Source organism: Haemaphysalis longicornis, unplaced genomic scaffold (assembly GCF_048455015.1).
Source record: "Haemaphysalis longicornis isolate Haplotype H1 unplaced genomic scaffold, Haemaphysalis longicornis Haplotype H1 scaffold_4, whole genome shotgun sequence".
Classification (NCBI taxonomy): domain Eukaryota; kingdom Metazoa; phylum Arthropoda; class Arachnida; order Ixodida; family Ixodidae; genus Haemaphysalis; species Haemaphysalis longicornis.
Genome location: NW_027526361.1, coordinates 8,567,789 through 8,586,824, shown reverse-complemented (window position 1 = coordinate 8,586,824; position 19,036 = coordinate 8,567,789). Strand labels below are relative to the sequence as shown.

At 44.4% G+C, this 19,036-nt stretch overlaps 1 protein-coding gene across 1 annotated transcript; it reads left to right on the top strand.

Moving 5' to 3' along the window:
- The first annotated feature begins 7,381 nt into the window (after positions 1–7,381).
- On the top strand, positions 7,382–19,005 carry LOC144179304 (glycine receptor subunit beta-type 4-like). The gene is made up of 8 exons (XM_077707601.1): positions 7,382–7,386; positions 12,290–12,444; positions 13,402–13,469; positions 13,854–14,083; positions 14,971–15,053; positions 15,193–15,327; positions 16,775–17,148; positions 18,776–19,005. Exons 1-8 carry the CDS (start codon positions 7,382–7,384, stop codon positions 18,980–18,982), a joined length of 1,257 nt encoding a protein of 418 aa, XP_077563727.1. The 3' UTR covers positions 18,983–19,005.
- Positions 19,006–19,036: the final 31 nt, after the last annotated feature.

Genomic DNA, 19,036 nt, shown 5'->3' with positions numbered 1-19,036 from the left:
TGACAGGTGGTGCTTGCAGGCCCTTTCGCGCCGGCCACGTAAGTAGGAATGCTTGCTGCGACGATCAAGGGGGAAATGGTAAAACTGGTCGTAACCTCCGTCTTGTGTTTCTCATCTTCAGTGATGGTACTGTGCTAACAAATGCGTGGTAAACATTTATTACGTACAATACGCAATACAAAGTTGACTTCAGGCAGCATGTTCACTGAGTAAATAAAGTCTTCGTCTCGCGGGTAACGGAAACATTCCACAAAAAAATATTTACTTTTTCTGTCAAATTGAAAAAAAACACCTGAGAAGTAGTGTTACCAATCAATCAATCAATCAATCAATCAATCTCTCAAAAACTGTACTGTCGTGGTCAATTGAAGTACGAACAACGGAGCGTGTGGCTTTCAGCACATGCCGCGCATCCCAGCGACGGGCAGCGTATGCGCAGAGCGAACAAGTTACGAGAGTTCGTGACCAACCTTGATATTGAACGACCATCGTATTTTCATCGCCTGTTGTAATCCCAGCAAAAAATAAAAAAAATAAAAGAATATGGCTGCGTGCGCGTTTTTCACTCATCGAACCAACAAAGTTAGATAACGCTTGCGTGAGTGGACGTCGAACGCGGTGGGAAGAAAAACCAAAAAGCTCAAGCGCCGAACGACGGCGTTTCCATATCAACGTTGGACACAAACTCTCGTAACATATTCGCACTGCGCACTGCGCATACGCGCCACCGCACCATGTACTAAAAGCGACGTGCTCCGTTGTTGGTATTTCAATTTATCACGATAGTACATGGGGGTCATATACAGAAGGAGGTCCCAAAGTCGGAGACTGTAGCGGGACCTCTAGTACAGAATAACTTAAAATACACTACACTGACTAATAGCAGCAAATGATGGAAAAGGGGTATGTGTACACGAATGATGCAAAGCAGAGTCAATAGGTGGAAGTACATGGTAGCGGTAACTAGACAGAATTAACTTAGAAAAACGCTGAACAACAAAGCATCAGAAACAATCTTGGTTATGTCTGTGGCAGGGACATGAGGTAGCACTTTATTTATTTTTTAAATTTGTGTAATATGTTGGAAGTCTTGATGGCGGGTGGCATAGAATTCCTTAGGGATATTGCCTAGAAATGCACTGTCTGTTTGCCGTAGTTAGTTTTTACTTTCGGTAAAATGATGTTGTTCTTAAAAGCAAACCTAATGGTGTTAGTATTAACAAGACTAGCGGCAAAAAAAGAGAAACACGGAACGTTATTGCGAAGCACTTTAAAAAAAAACACCTAGGTTATAAGTCACCAGTTTGGAAACGGACAAAATATTATTTGCATAAAGCAATCAATGAGCATTCGCGCTATATGAACTAGATGAGATTATTCCAATAGCTTAATTTTGTATTATTTGTAGTGGGGTAAGGTGAGTGTCGTATGTATTGCTCCAGCATGAGATGCAGTATGTAATATGTGAATGAATGAATGAGAAGTATAGTAATATAAGCGTTGAATGACTGAAGAAAAATCCTGCTTTAATAAGGATGCGCATGCCATGAGCCATTTTTCTCTGTTAGACATATGATGATGATACTTCAAGTTGGGGTCGAGTAGGACGCCTAAAAATGAGGAGTATTCACTAGCGAAAATTCGTTGGTTTTCAATGGCAACAAATGGGGTGGATGCTATAAAAACCCTTTGGTGGGAGTGTAAGACAACGAACTTTTTTTTAGAAGCATTAATTTACAACTTCGTAAGATTACACCACTTTAACACGTTACATTGATACAATAGTGTCTCAAGAACAGTGATGCCAGTATTGGCATTGCATTGAATGGTTTACGCTTACGGACGAGGAAAGCTCGTTTTCCACTCATTTATTGTGTCTTTTATTTTTTATTTTTTTTTTTTGCAGAACTGTGTGGCTTAGACACTTGGTAACGTGTGTCATTGCCACATCATAATAGCAGGGAGATAATTTCTTTCAGAAATATGATCCACATACGCATCATGCCTGCTAGTCACCAAATCGTAAGGAAACTTTTTGATTCATAGTTGACTGACATAACAAGCTGACAGGAATTATGCAGACTACGGAGAGGTTCGCACGCTGATCAAGCTCTGTACAGACGGATTTTTTGTATCTCACAAACCGCGGGTTCCAGACTGCACCAGTACGTTTGCTTGTGCAGCCATGATGAATAAGAATCGATGACTAGGGTGTAGGAATAAATTGAACGATACATAACGCAATTTATTTTGAAACTTTTACTTCCTAAGGCGAGTTCACCTAACTAGTCCAACGGCGCCGTTTTGATTAATCATGCTTTCGAGATGTTCGGTCAATATTCATATGAAGAAAACTTATCTAACTACTAATTTATCTAACTACTAGTTTTATTAAGTTCCCTAGCATTTTACAATGAGCTTGGGGCGAACGTGTTTCTGTAAATGGTTGCAACAAGACCACGATCGGGTTTTGCAATTTTGGTGCAACAACATCTGCGAACAGGCGTCATTCGCGTTTAACATTTAAACTGGACTTCCAATGTGCCAGCGAGTACTTTTGGCGAAAGAAGAAGAATAAAAGCGACGCACAGACATTTTTAATATACGAGGTGAGTTCGCCTATGAAAACAGGGACCCGGGACACCTTTTTTGTTGGGTACGGACTTCAAAAGTGGCTGCATACCGCAGGAAATTGGACAAAAATACACCTGCGATTAGCAAACCTGAGGGCCAAGCTTTTAAAAATTGAAATACATTTACGTAGTTTAATAAATGGGGCAGTTATTTCTTTGCTAGCCATCCCTGTGGAACCTCTTCTTGCATCTTGGGGAACAGCGCGAACTAACAGGGACACAAAAAGAAAGAAGTGGACAGGACTAGCGCTGACTTTCAACTCGATTTATTAGAAAAGACGTAACTACTTATACATACACAGAATCATCCTCCCCCACCACGCCACGTGCCCACACCAGCCAATGACATACTATCAAGACCAAAACACTCCACTGTTGACAACGCACATTTCCTAACACAGGAACACCTTATCGCGACGACCGCTCCAAATAACCAAATTCTTTTTCGTGCAGGGCAACTGATGTTTCACTGATACAATCTCTCCCCCACTTTCTGATGTAGTATGATTCCATCAACTCTCTAGTACGCCTGTCTTTATGCTTAAACAGGATATCAGTCTCGCGGAAAAGCGGATAGCATCGGTGCTCACACGTGCGGCAATGTTCGGCCAGACGTGCGTAATCATCTTTTTTAAGCTTATTGCGATGCTCCAATAATCGAACGTTTAAGCAGCGACCTGTTTGACCAACATACACTTTTCCGCAAGATAAAGGAATCTTGTAAACAACAGCCACAAAGCACGGTACAAACGGTGATACATGATTTACTACACACGCACTTTTCTTCTTTCCCAGCTCATCTTCAGCACGCCGCTGGACGGCCGGACAAACGCTATTTAATTTAACCGGGGAAGGAAACACTACGTCCACCCCAAACCGCGCTGCTACCTTTTTCAGCCCGTGCGACATCCTATGTACGTAGGGCAAAACAGCAAACTTTTTGCTCCTTTCCTTTGAGGACCCAGCCTCTCCAGCACCTCCCTGCTTTTTTAGCAGCCTTACCAGTTTATCTGCCGTCATCCTGAGTGTGGTGCCAGGAAAACCTGCCTCTTTAAGCCTAGAAACCTGACCATGAAAAGCCTCGCAGACTGAATCAGAACATGAACGTGTCAATGAGGCCCGTAAGCAGGATAAGGCTATTCCGTTCTTTATGAGCTTCGAGTGTCCCGAATTGTAATTCAACAGTGGTTTCTTTGACCTTGGCTTATACAGGAAACACACATGATCTGACTTAAAGCGAAGCCGTAAGTCAAGAAACTGGAGTTCATCACTGCTAGGTAATTCCAGGGTGAACTGTAGACCTCCTCCGTTTTCAGTGAAAACCTTTAACACATCCATACCACGTTGGCTAACCATGGTCCCCGGCAGAAACCCCAAATAGTCATCAACAAAACGAAAGACCACTTCAACCACCCCCCGCAAGGCACTTTGCACCTCTCTGTCTACAGCGGCAAGAAGAATGTTACTTAAGACAGGAGCTATCTTGGAACCAATACAAACACCGTTACGCTGGATTAGTTGTTTATCTCCCCAGCCTACAACAGTGGCCTTCAAGTACATCGAAAGGAGTTCTAAAAAGGATTCCACAGAAACCCCGCAGTCATTCCTAAACCGAATTTCATCATTATCATCCTGTATGCATGACTTAACTGCTTTGAGCAACTTATCCTGCGGTAAGGAGTAATACAGATCGACCACGTCGAGGCTAATAGCCTTGAAACCTTCCATCCTTCGTTCCTTCAGGAACCGGGCAACTGCCTCAGAGTTGCGCACCAAAAAGGGGTCGTGGAAACACAGCGACGACAAGTGCTTTTGAAGGAACGAGGCAACAGCCCCCTGCCACGCCGCAGCCTCGGAGACAATAATGCGGAACGGTATTCCTATTTTGTGGGTTTTTGCGGAAAAAAAGGCTTCAAGTTGCAACCTTTTTTCTTTCTTCACTTGACCAGCTAGCGACACTAAATTCAGGCTGTCAAGCAGGGCCAAGGCCTTCTGCTTTACTTTTATCGCATTCTCTGATACTGGAACAAAATTCTTATCTAGCGCTTCACTAGCCTTATGTGCAAACATTTCATGAGGCATCACGACGAAACAGCCTTTTTGTCAGAGACAACAACCCTTAAGTTCTCAGCCACAAGGTCGTCAATCACGCCACGCGAACTTGAAAGCCTACAATGCGTACCTGTAGTCCTGACCAGCGTGTCCACACACTCAGTTGTGCACCGAGATCGCTCCTCTTCAGGTGCCTGTGCGGAGATGCGTCTCGCTGCAGCCAATTTTTCGATGGGAGACAACCGAGGTTCGAACCCGAATTTGGGCCCAAAGGACAACAGATCTCTTGAGGAGTCCGCAAGTGACACTTCCCCAAGCACTAGCACCTCTCCTACTTGCGTGTGGTGCTTCTTTTTCTTCCGCGGAAGCTGGGTAAATGTAGAGGACCATAGCACTTCCGTCACACGCACTGACGACCGGCTCCACGCTCTGAAGTCCCGCTGCTGCGAAGTGAAGTCATGTTGTGCGCAGGACACACGGAGGCAGTCTTTGTAGTACCTTGCTTGTCGATGCCATTCCGCTGATACAATCTTGCAGACCCTTCTGGAATGACCAGACGATGGGTCAAGGGCACCAAACAACCCACGGGCATCGGGTGGACAAGTTCCCAGTTTGGCGTACCATGAAGCTGTTCTCGCGCGGCAGACACAGACTGCTATGAGGGCACATAGCATTGCAGGGTTAGACGAAGTAAAGTTAAAACACTGAAAAGGGCCCATTGTAGAAGGAATAAACTGTAGCAGGGTGGCGAGTTGGGCGAGTTGGTGTACTTGCATCTTGGGGAACAGCGCGAACTAACAGGGACACAAAAAGAAAGAAGTGGACAGGACTAGCGCTGACTTTTAACTCGATTTATTAGAAAAGACGTAACTACTTACACATACACAGAATCCTCCTCCCCCACCATGCCACGTGCCCACACCAGCCAATGACATACTATCAAGACCAAAACACTCCACTGTTGACAACGCACATAGTAAATCATGTATCACCCTTTGTACCGTGCTCTGTGGCTGTTGTTTACAAGATTCCTTTATCTTGCGGAAAAGTGTATGTTGGTCAAACAGGTCGCTGCTTAAACGTTCGATTATTGGAGCATCGCAACAAGCTTAAAAAAGATGATTACGCACGTCTGGCCGAACATTGCCGCACGTGTGAGCGCCGATGCTATCCGCTTTTCCGCGAGACTTATATCCTGTTTAAGCATAAAGACAGGCGTACTAAAGAGTTGATGGAATCATACTACATCAGAAAGTGGGGGAGAGATTGTATCAGTGAAACATCAGTTGTCCTGCACGAAAAAGAATTTGGTTATTTGGAGCGGTCGCCGCGATAAGGTGTTTCGCGATAAGGTCGTCGCGATAAGGTGTTCCTGTGTTAGGATATGTGCGTTGTCAACAGTGGAGTGTTTTGGTCTTGATAGTATGTCATTGGCTGGTGTGGGCACGTGGCGTGGTGGGGGAGGAGGATTCTGTGTATGTATAAGTAGTTACGTCTTCTCTAATAAATCGAGTTGAAAGTCAGCGCTAGTCCTGTCCACTTCTTTCTTTTTGTGTCCCTGTTAGTTCGCGCTGTTCCCCAAGATGCAAGTACACCAACTCTCCCAACTCGCCACTCTTCTTGCAATCTCGTTACTTTTATATTGTTCACATTATCGATAGCATGTTCTAAACAAAAATATAAAAGATTTCTTTATGGGGCCTTATTCAATGGCAAGCCTGAAGCCAGTTATTATTACATGCTGTCACTAAAGCGCTCAAAAATGACAAAGAGGAGAAGCGGGAAAACTCTCCTGCGTCTTTCTTTCCCAAGTGCGCCTTATTGCCTATTTTGAACTCAATAGTGTACCCTTCAGTTCAGCGTAAAGGAAGTCTGAGGGCTACCACTTGATCATGCGTGATTTTCGGGAGCTTGAGTGAATTTTTTTCTGGAAATGCGTAACAAACTTCGATGAAAACCACGACACACTCTGAAGAGTCACCAAACTATATTCTTTGTAGTTTTTTTTATTATTATTCGGAAGTATTATATGTAGTTTGCTGGAACCGAATGATTTCGTGCTGGAGGAAAAGCTCTGCAACGAAGCTCTCCCAGAGAACTAACTGTGTGCCACTATTCTGGGACCAGCGGTGCTTCGTCCGTGCTATTCGTCTCATTCATGATGAATTCATTGGTCCTGCGAATTTATTCATACCGCGAATAACATCCATAGATATAATTTTGAAACATAAAAGAAGCTCCGAATATATTCGTGCAGCATTTGTCATTTGCGCCAATAAATATGAAACCACAATTATTTTACTTAATTTCGCGCACGCAGCAGGGTTAATCGTTATTGTTTGTTGCGCATGTCAGTCCCCTTTCCGTTCCACCTTGCAAATGCTGTAGGTCGGACGACCTCTTTATTGTCGTGCTTCCATGCCCAGAAGCCTTGCTTGATCCATTCTGTGCTTTATTTTTGGTTTTATGTACGGTGGCGTTGAGGTAAACCCGGGCCCAATGAGGAAATACTGCGATTGCTAAAGGAAACTAATGAGCGCTGCATTAGAATTGAGACTAACCAAACGAACTTGTCAAAGGCAATTGATGAACTTAAAGCCGCTCATGATTCGGTCGTTGCTTCTGTTTCTGCCTTCAATACCCGCCTGGAAGCCGTTGAGAAGCAGGCCACTACTCTGGAAAATTGTCACCGCGACATGGCGTCAGCAAACTCTGCAGCGGATCGCCTCCGTAATGAAATAACCAATTTACGAGCAAGGCTTGACGACGCCGAGGACAGCTCGCGACGCGACAATCTCCTGTTTTTCGGTTTTCCAGACAACCCCAAAGATGTTCACAGGAAATCAGAACAGACGATTGCCTCGTTTGATGCTGACAAACTTGGCTTAGAAATTGCCGCCGAAAGTATAGCCCGCACTCACAAGATAGGCCAATATGCTCCAGATAAGCAGAGGCCTATTGTTGTGAAATTCACCTCGTACAAAATAAAAGAGCTGGTGCAGTCAAAACAATCGCAGTTGGAGAATACTGACTTCTATATTAAATACGACCTTTCGCTAGCCACGCGAACTATCCTCCATGCCATGTACCCCACCCTCTCTACTCTACGTGTAATTTCTGTCCCGAACATGGCACCCTGTACCACATGGTATGGGAGTGTCAGAAAACCCCATCCCTTACCCCAAATCCTCACCCAACGTACGAGCAGTGGGCGGGCCAGTTGGCCAGCTCCGACCTCTCAGTCCAGCGCAGCCTGGTGGAGAGGGCTGGGGTAGCCAACGCGTACCAGGGCTTCCCGGACTAGAGGAGGCCCCCCACCGAGCGGGCGTCAAACCATCAGCGCCTGAAGCTCGTCTACATAAAGTTTATCCACTCCACTCCACCTCTTACAAACTACGCCATAGTAGGCTCTCTGTTGGCGGTAATAACTACATGTACAGTGCTAGCGATGGCTGTGTGCATGAAATTAAGACGACATCGTATGCCTTCGGGTCTGCTGCGTCATCCCCGCGATTGACGCCTTCCGGACGAGTGCGAGGACAGCCAAAGAGCAGTTAGGAGTGCGCGACGGGTGGTGGTCCTCGTAATGGATATAAAGCGTCTGTCCTCTATACAAACATTCGTAGCTTGTACACTAAGAAGGAAAGCCTTCGTGCGTTAATCCATGATACAGAGGCTGATATTGTTGCACTCGCGGAGACATGGCTATTTCAGTGCAAGAAAAAGTACGTTGTATATAGACGTGACTGTGGTTGCAAAATCGGTTGTAGTGCTTTGATTGCTGTCAGTGACCATTTGGAATGTTTTTAATCCCACTTCATTCTGCTTTAGAGATTATTTGGTGTTGCCTCAGCTACAATTTCAAGAAATTTATATTTGGTGTTTGTTACCAGCCCCCTCTAGTGCTGGTGGTTTTAGCGACAGCCTTCACGATTGCTTGAACCAGATTGTTGTACGTTATCCGGGTGTGCCACTTCTTCTTGTGGGCGATTTCAATTTTTAAACTATCGAATGGGCGCATGCGTGTCCTTTTCATGAACTTTCGTCTGTTCCGACTTAACGCTTGTTCCGACTTTAGTTTATCACAGCTAGTCTGCCAACCAACACGTGTCACACCTACAACATCTTCCCTGCTTGATCTAATTCTGCCGTCAACCCCTGACATAACATCTCCGATTACACACGTTCCCAGATAAGTGATCACGCTGTGCTTCCCTTTACTTTTTCCCTTCCTCCAAATCGTCTTATCAGGGCTATAACAGAGCTAACTTCGACGCTATAAACACTGAACTTTCTGCCTTTATGGATAGTTCGCTACCATCCTACATGGAACAAAACATTGATGACTTATGGTTATCCTTCAGATCAAAGGTTTCGGAATTAATTAATCAATACATACCATTGAGGAATGTGTACAGCAACACGAATGCGCCTGGTATACGCAATATTGAAAAAGATTATGTAACAAAAAGGCCAGGCTCTTTCGCGCTGCTAAGGAATCTTCGAGTCCAGTGTGGTGGTCAGCCTATAAGCTAGCAGCACCGTCTTACGCTAAAGCATTGAAAACGGCAAAAAGTATTTTTTGCAACTGTACTTTACCACCCTTACTGAAAACAAACCCTAAACATTTTTGGAGCACTGTGAAGCCACAGCAGAATTCTAACATTTCTTTCGTAGACGTGTGGTGAACCCATACCGAACCATTTCTGTGCCTCTGTACTTAATGATACTTTCGCGAATTCTTTTTCTGACCCCTTTATTGGTGATCCTCCCCACATGCAAGAGACTAATTTTTCCCAATGGACCCAATAACTCTTGATCCTGCTGGTATTACCACCATAATATCTAAACTAAGAAGATCGTCATCATGTGGTCCTGATGACATTAACTCTAAATTTCTTCAGAATGCCAAAGAGTACAGCTCAAATATAATGTATCTCACTTACACCAAATCTATTCACGAGAGTTACTTGCCCAACGAATGGAAAACCGGCAGGTGGTTCCACTCTACAAGTCAGGTGACGCGCATAACACTTTACACTACCATCCCATTTCCATTACATCTATTCCTCGTAAAATCTTGGAACATAATATTCACTCACTTTGTTAACTTTCTTGAGTCCAATCAGTTTTTTCATCAATGGCAACGTGGTTTTCGGAAGCACTTCTTTTGTGAAACTCCACTTATTACGTTTACTAATGACCTGCATGCATCTCTTGGCTCATCTTTTGTAACTGACTGCGTATTCTAGGGCTTTTCTAAAGCATTTGATAAAGTTAATCACCAACTTCTCGTACAGTAATTAAGAAATTTGAAAATTTTGAAGTTCTACAATGGATACAAGTATTTTCTTTCTAACCGAACGCAGTTTGTGTCTGTTCATCAAACTGACTCCCCTGAGGTACCTGTGTTCTCAGGTGTACCCTCAGGGCTCTGTGCTGGGACCGCTACTTTTCCTGATATATATAACGACTTGCCTAGTAATATTTCTTCTTCAATTTGCCTTTATGCTGATGATTGTGTGTTTTGCCATAAAATTACTAATTCTTCTGACGTTGAATGCCTGCAATCTGACCTTAATGATATTATTTCTTGGTGCAAACGCTGGCATATGGAGCTCAACATAACTAAGTGTAAAGTGATGAGGGTATCCCGCAACCCATTAGCTTGCCCTGGCTATTTTCTTAACAGTACGCCGTTAGAATCCGTACTCGAATATAAATATCTTGGTGAGCAAATAACTAACAATCTGTCCTGGTCTCGACATATTGATTTAATAACATCAAAGGCTAACCGCATGCTTGGATACACCGTAATTTTTCCCTAGCACCTTTCTTTCTAAAGAAACAGTTGTATGTGACTTATGTGCGCCCCACACTAGAGTATGCTTCATCAGCTTGGGATCCTGAATATGTTACTCTAACCAACCAACTTAAAGACGTACAAAACCGTTCCGTGAGATTTATACCGCCTAACTATAAGCGTACGTCTAGCGTAACTTCTATGAAGTCTACTCTTAACCTACTGCCTCTCGTTAAACGTAGAAAACTGTCCCGGTGTGTCACTTTCAGAAAGCTTATCACAATAACCACGTACTCAAATCACGCTAGATACAACCCGCATTTTTGATATCTGAACGCCTTGATCATCGTCACAAAGTTCATATCCCGCAGCAAAACACTGTCATCTACTCTCATTCCTTTTTGCCAAAAACGTACCGTGAGTGTAACCACCTGCCTGCTTCATTAGCTTGCATTACTAACCCTGACCGTTTCCGGGAAGCGCTTTCAAATTCAAATTTGTTGTAATTTTCTTCTATTTTTTTTCCGTTGAGTTGCCTCACGGTAGCGTACATGTGATTTTTTTCCTTTTGCTTTATTTTTCTTTGTCAGTGTATTATATTTTTGTATAGACCCGTTATTTCTGTCTACATATTTATGTTGTACTGCGAATTAAGTGCATTTATCTTATTTTTGTGTCTTCCTCCTAATCTGACTGCGCTTATCGCTGTGTTCATTGCGCTTGCTGTACTACATGTTTTCTAAACATTATTGTTTTTCTGTGTGTGTACAACCTGATACACTTGTCGAGTGCCTTTTTGCTGATTTTCTTGCTCTTCTATGTAAGCCCCTCCTCTCTACAATGCTGTAGGCCCTGAGGGTGCAATAAATAAATAAATAAATAAATAAATAAATAAATAAATAAATAAATAAATAAATAAATAAATAAATAAATAAATGAAATTTGTTAAACTCAAGTCCCAAGTGGCACATGGATACAGCGGTGTAGGAGGGGGGGGGGGCTGTATAAATCTACGTTTAATATATGCACGTTTGCGTGTGCTTAGTGGTCGAAGTACGACGATGGGCAAGAGACAATCGCCTCCGCCGCATAAGCTTGCTCTCGATGAGGTCATGGTGTTCCATTGTGTATAATAATGACAGTGGACTGTCAGCGCCACTATGTGAAGAAATGCAGGAAGCGCACGTCAAGAGCTCCTCCTCTCGGCATTGTTCTATTAGCGCCTGTGAGCGCTCAACGCTGCTAGTTGGTTTCTTCTAAGCACGCTATGAGCCCAAGAAGGCTCCCCTTTGGGGGACGTTTCGGTAGTCTTGTGCGTTTAACGTGCGTTTTGCTATCCCTGAAACAAACTAGTGCGACTTCATCAAGAAGGTGAGTGGGTAGTTGGAAATTATATTGTACACATAAGTCTAAAAATTAAGGAACACTTGCCAAAACCCGCTGACCACAAATTTGTATCGTTTTGTACCACTAGGACAGAATGGCGGCGGATTAAGATTAAGGATTAAAGATTAAGATTGGCTGCTCTTATAGGCGAATGTTTTCGTGTGGTTTCTGCAGAATCAACAAAAAATTAAGTATGTTTGTAAAAAGTTAACACTCTCATCACCTGATTACGCAAAATCAATAGCGTGTTCTTGGCACATTCACGGTCTGTGGTCATATGACGAGCCCAATAATTAGCGGTATTCAGGTGGTCCCACGGGGTGAGTTCCGGGTGCATACATACGGTGTCCGGCTCTTAAATACCTTAACCGTGTCTTAACTAACCATTTTTGTCTGTTTCTTCTCGCGCTTGCAGGCCTCCAGACAACCATGTTCATTGGCTAGAACCGTTGGAGAACCGCTACGCAGCACCGAAGAGTGGCGTGGCGATGGACGACTTTCCCAAACTTCCATTTCTGGACGAGATTTTGGAGAACTACGACAGGCGCGCGTGGCCCACTTTTGGAACGCGTGAGTGTCAGCGAAGACATCTGATGCTCTAAATGCTGTGAAGAATCGTTTTTAGAAAAAATCAGCTGGGAAGAAGCGGTTTCTGGAGGTATGTCATGCATATTGATCAGCATACGTGGCTGACAGCGACAGGCTTCATTAAATATCCTTATCCTTTGCGACGAACAATGCAAACAAGAAGTTATATTTAATTGAAGCATCTTGATTGCGCAAAGTATCAATGATACCTGGCATTGAAGCAGAGTGCGACGTAAGAGCACCCCGCCTTGCATGAGCGGACAATAAACCCAACACAAAACTCTGCTTGGTTTATATTTCAATAATTAATTAAACAGCACATTCTCCTACCCAATCTTGTTCAAAAAAAACACTCAACTACCATGACTTCGTAACTGGTGTTTAAAAAGGCGGATTTTCTATCGTCCAATTCCTGTTTGATTAGGACGACGTACTAATGACTCTATGAGATATTTGGAGAACAGCCATAACGGTCAGTGAGAACACAAAATACTCGTAGTGTTCCTGTCAAAATAATTTCGATGTATCATTCTTTTCTCTCCCTGTAGCTTCTTTCAATTACCTTATCGCGGCAAGGTAGCGCTACTTTTATTTCCATTTGAATTAAACGAACGAATTGAAACTACAAGCCCACAGCACGATTTTATTTTGGCGGGCTACTTTTGTCCCCTCCTGTCAATCACTCACAGTGATCTCACGACGTCGCAGGTGGAGGGCAGTAAAGTAGCTGGAAAATCGCCCCCCCCCCCCCCTTTGCTCTGGATTCTCCACTTTACAGCTTATTCTATGAAAGCGTATATTAACGCTGACAGGAGTGTTATTACGACCACGCACCCTTCCGGATGGAGCGAATGCTTTCTTTGTCTTCCCAATAATCAAGCGGCAATTTTGTGCGTCTGGACTCGCCAGCGGTCACAGTTATGACACTTTTTGTTCCAGCACTGCCGACTGAAGTAAAAGTTTACCTTGACATATATAACATGGGACCTCTCAACTCGGCAAGCATGGTAAGTGATGTTTTTCATGTAAACCAGGAATGGTAAAACTCCACAAAACAAATAACCATAGTTTCGGTTTGTGAGATGTAGCGCTCTTTACCCTATTTCCTATCTGCTCAAATCTAAGTGAAACGCTCAAATAGTCCGTTTCACTCAACAATTCAATGAATGCAGAAGGAAATCAATAAATCAATTACCCGTTAAGAATGAATTAAGACCTCTATGTTTTCCGCCTTTGTGCTAGATGGTTCGGACAGTTTGTACTTTTACGCCACCACTTTGCTCTGGATGTGCTAATCAATAATGTTTGGCATAATATGCTCAATATCATCTCAAACAGCATGATGCTTGGTAAACGCGGTATAGCTCTCTTTTTCTTGTCGTATCTGGCAGGATTACGATCTCGACGTGTACCTGCAGCAGTCGTGGTTCGACCCTCGGCTGAGCCTCCGCGGATTCGGCATCGACGAGACGGTCATGCTGAGCGGGGAGGCCATCACGGCGCTCATCTGGAAGCCCGACCTCTACTTCGTCAACGCCAAACGCGCCACCGTCCACGACGTCACGGCACCCAACGAGCTTGTGCAGATAACGCCCGACGGCTACGTGGTCTACGGCACGAGGTAGCGGCAACGCAGTCACTGAGATTCGCACAAGTAGGAGCGATCTTTCAAAGCACTAGTACTCAGGCTTGCATTGGATGCGTGCTAGGATTAAAAGTAATAATCCTAAGTTCCCTTGAGGCTCCAAGAGCAGTGCCAGCGGTAACATAGTTATTCCAATCTGGACACGTTAATTAAGACGTTGGGAATTACCTTAACAGTGCCAAGGGTGTTTCGCAAGTACTGAATTTGTTGCTTTAATTTTTTTATGTTTGGTGAAGCTTGAAAGATAATCCTGACTCTTTGGCCTGTATATGAAATGTGGTATTGTTCTAAGAGTGTATACTAAGAGTGTTTTCTGATTTACCTGCCCCTGATTACTGCTTAGTCTGGTTATTTGCATGTTTACGTTAGATTTCAAAGGTAACCGTGCATAATTAAGAAATATTTGTACTTGATATTGCCTCTAATTTCGCTCATTATTCAATCATTATTGCTATTCGTGTTATTTGTGTCTTACCCACTCTCCTCTGTGATGCCTTCGGGCCCTGTGGGTATAATAGATGAATAAATGCATAAAGAAATCGACAGATGCAGTTTCTTCCAGCCCGCAACCACTACAGATTATGATAACTACTAGAGTAGAGGCAAACATCAAGCTGGTCGGGAGGAGTGAAGTTATGTGCATTAGAGTGAAAACCATGACAAAAAAATATTCACAGACTTGAGATGTTATTAGAGTATTGCCTTAGGTAACAGCGGAGGGTAAAAATGGCGCCTGTGTAAAATTGTAGGTTAGTATATTCTGAGTTGCTTATTTTGACACCCGTAATTTATTTTCTGGACCTAGTTACTTTGCAAAGCGCAGCTACCCAGAGTTCTTGCATTTCTGTTCTCTCTTCGTGCAGGGTGCGTCTGAAACTTTCATGTCACATGTACTTCCACCTTTTCCCCCTGGATAGGCAGAAGTGCTTCGTTGTGATCAGACCCTGTGAGTGCGACCCGTTGATTAAAAGTCCAACCATTAGCATGAGCATCGTTTCGGGGAAGATGTTAGAATACTAAGTAAATTGCACCTAACGTGTTGCCTGCGGTTTCTATACAAGGCGTGTTCTGTCCTTTTCAACAAGATGCACAAAGAAATGATCAAACAAGAATTTCTTGGGGACGGGACAAACCCGTTTCTCTTGAGTTCGACATCCAAATGGAGGAGTTTGACCTAGTTGGATACTATACCGGAGAATTCGTTGAACGCCGACAGATAGGTAAGTGCCCGCTCAAATTTATTATGAACGTATGTTCTTGGCCAGACTTTGTGCTGACCTGAGACGTCCAAGCATTGAGGCTTATTCTATGTGACGCCTGAGTAATAAGACTACTGAAAGTGAAATTGATTTTGCGTTATCCAAAGAACGGACAGCCTCCTCTTTTCATTTTTTTTTCATAAAATCATTTCCCCCGGCCACCAACCAACCTACGTATTTTCTTCTTTAGCATTTTTCTTTAGCATTTCTTCTTTAGCATTTAGCTATTTTCTTCTTTAGCAAGAAGAAAATAGCATTTTCTTCTTGAAGATGGCTATTTTACAAAACAAATACCACAAGCACAGCGAATTCTTGTGAACACATGCAATGTGTCTTATTAAGGCGGACTTCTGAGCAAATTGGTATTCTATTATAGACGTGTAATACGCAAAATGTAGACGAAGGAGGACGACAGAGACAAGCACTTGACCCCGTCGTCCTAGATTCGATGTTTTCAAACAGCATAATAATTTCACTTGCATCCTACCACCAACTTGTAGTCAGCGAAAGGAGGAGGAAAAAAGGAAATTGGGAATAGGTTAAATTGCAAAACCAATGTAGTGCGCGATTGCTATCCACGCGTGTTAATGGTACTTGTGGACAAGATCGCTGGATGTCCCGTGGTTCGTGAACGAATTATACAGATGAGCTCGCCCAGTCATTTTGTCGCTGGTACCCGATTTTGAATACGTCTTATGAGCCACACTAGTAAGAATGACACTGAAACACGGCCGTGGTGGCCAGCAATTTGACGTTGGTCAACCTGAGCCGGAGGCAATTCGCAGGCTAACATATGGCTGTTAGTACTGGTATAGTAAGACAGAGAAACCAAGTCGCATTGATGTCAAGGGCAGGCTGCGTTAAATTTCAAAGAAAGAAACGGAAGAAATAAATAAATAAACAAGTGCCACCTCGAATTGTTAGAAATTTTAGCGGCAGTCGCTTAAAACCTAACAATAACTATTACGCAAAATCTATAAGTCAAGCTATATCTCTATAGATATATAGCTTGACTTATTATAGATTTTATTATAGACTTAATATAGATAATAGATACTGCGGCCCCCATCCATTGTATACATGGCAGCCCACGTAAAGCCTCGAAGCCAGATAACGGACATTTTAGCTGTCAATCTGAGCTTCATGTTTGCGTGCTTTGGCAAACATTGTTGACACAGCATTCCGATAATTCAAGTTACGGTTCTACCCAGACCATAAATGCCTCTCAACGGTTTTTCTTCAGCGTAAATTTGGTGGTGAACTGCAATCGCGGGTAGCTGGAACCAGGCACTTCCCCAATGTCTTCGCGTATAAGAGCGGCAGCCCACGGCGCCGCTAGAATCAAACGCTACCCTCCGGTGCCTGCCACCACACTGCTGCCCTCTCTCGTCGCCGTCTCGTGGCGCAGGCAGCTTCAGCAGCATCAACGCCACTTTCTTGCTGCACCGGCGCATCGAGTTCCACCTGATCCAGACGTACTTCCCGACCTGCCTGGCCGTGTTCATCTCGTGGGTGGCCTTCTACATCACCATGGAGCTGCCGCAGATCCGCGTGGCGCTCGGCTGCATCACGCTGCTCACCGTGCTCTCGATCGCCTCCTCCATCCGCGCCGTCACGCCGCGCGTCACGTACGTCAAGGCCGTCGACGTCTGGGCCACCGCCTGCATCATCTTCATCTTCGCCGAGCTGGCCGAAACCACGCTCGTCAACTACCTGATACGCATGCGCCTCAGGCCGCACGTCATGCGCAGGGTCGACTTCGGCATCACCAACCTCCTACACGTACGTACGCATCGCTGTATCGGTGGGTAGGACCTGCCTGCCAGGCCTGCGCGCTTGTATAAGCAGTGTCAATCTCCGTTGAATAAAGCCTTCGAGAGAGTTGTTCTTGAGCGCTAGAGTCTTTTTTATCGAGGCGTCTCTGTCAGGAGTTGTATGGGTGGAGAACGCAAATTAGAAAGACAGGGTATCACCCTCTGAGCCCTGTTGGAGACCATAAACGGGGAAAGGATGCGGGGAGGGGGGAAAAGTAGACTGATAGCGAGGGAGTCGGAGGACGCCCAAGCACTTCTTATGGTTTTTTTGTGACAGCTATAATCTGCAATTGAATGCTCGAGACGCGTTGCTCCCACCTGGCGTTTTCGAAGGGCTGCCCTCTTGTCACTTGATACAATTTGCTCCGCGATCCGCTTCCCCCCTAACACTTTCGAATGGCTTCGACCTGTCTCCTACCTGCTGCGCCGCTGCTCCCTCCTGCCACCGTGTAATGGAAGAGTTCAAAAGCATCGTGCACTGATAAAAAAAGTTTTACGCATACGCGAAAATGTTCCTAATGGCCTAGTTTGCTTCGTTTAGAAACATATCATTTCTTCACTGAAATAAAAAAATAAACAACACATTTTGGTTTAACTAGTTTTCACTACATGGCGCTAGCTGTCAACCAAGCAAGAGTATTATTTCTTTATTTCAGTACAAAAGTGAAATATTTCCCAAATAAGCAAACCAGGCCATTTGGAGCATTTTCAAGGATCTGCAAAACTTTTCGCACTGATGCGAGATAGGTTTTGAGCCAGTGGGTCATGACGTTGCAAGTCCCACAGGAATGTTCACGGGTGAGTCCCCCTTAAGCGCGCCGAAGAACTTTTAGGCTCTCCTTTAATTTGCTCCATGCTGCATGTCGGGGAAATGAGCCGCTTTGAGCTAACTATTAAAGTGGTTCTTGTGACTCGTGCGCATGCTCTCGTAATGCCCTTCCTTTTTTATTTGCACCGGGATGTGAGAATGTCAAAATAAATGCGAAACCCGCGTATACATGGCACTAACGACGCCGTCTCGATCACTTCGCGAAAAATATGCTGGGATTCCCTCCCTTACGCTTCGGACCTAGCTCCAAGTGCCAAAACGCTTACGGCCCTTCAAGATAAAGCTTTTCGGCCAGCTGGTTCGTTGTTGTGGTGCACGCAGGGACAAGCCTATCATAGGCAATTAAACTGGAGATAACAAGTAGCCGACTAACAAATAAACGCACGCCCATTTATGTGAGGTGCATCTCTTTGTAGAAAAAAAAAACAATATACACTTAAGAAGCTGTTTATTTCGTAGGTCATAATACTCAGGACTGAAGCTATCTGAGTATAAAATGCAAAAATGTTGCGTAACTGCCTCGAAGGAATGGTGAGTTCCCGTTGTGCACTCTTGTTTTGCCGCTTTAAATGGCCCGACAGCCTGTGGAACCTCAAATTCCGGATTAGTCATCTTTCTTCGGTTTTGGGCGCATGACACGGCGGTATGCCTGGAAGAGCTCACCAGCGTAAACCTTGTTCCGCTAACACCAAGTAGCAGATGGTGTCGCCACGTGCGCTCATAACACAACGAGCTAATCCTTGTGTTTCCTGTGTGCGGCTCGCAGTACGCCCGACACGGCTACCCAACGGACGACTTCCTCCTGCGCCTGGATTCCAGCAGCAAGCTGGAGTTGCACCGGAACCGGAAACGGGCCGAGGCGATCGACAGGGCCAGCCGCTACATGTTTCCCGCATGCTTCGCATTCTTCAATCTCCTTTACTGGTTATTCTACACGGACAGGAGATACGAGTTCTTTTACATATCCCCCTGAGACATTGTTCCATATCTTAGCCCAGAAACATGGCACGCCGCTTTTTTAGAGCGA

What these genes read in the sequence shown, in the direction of transcription:
- LOC144179304 (XM_077707601.1), top strand. An exon ending in GTGGCCCACTTTTGGAACGC is followed by an intron (nt 12,445 to 13,401) that starts GTGAGTGTCAGC and finishes TTTTTGTTCCAG; the next exon opens with CACTGCCGACTGAAGTAAAA. An exon ending in TACGTGGTCTACGGCACGAG is followed by an intron (nt 14,084 to 14,970) that starts GTAGCGGCAACG and finishes CTCTTCGTGCAG; the next exon opens with GGTGCGTCTGAAACTTTCAT.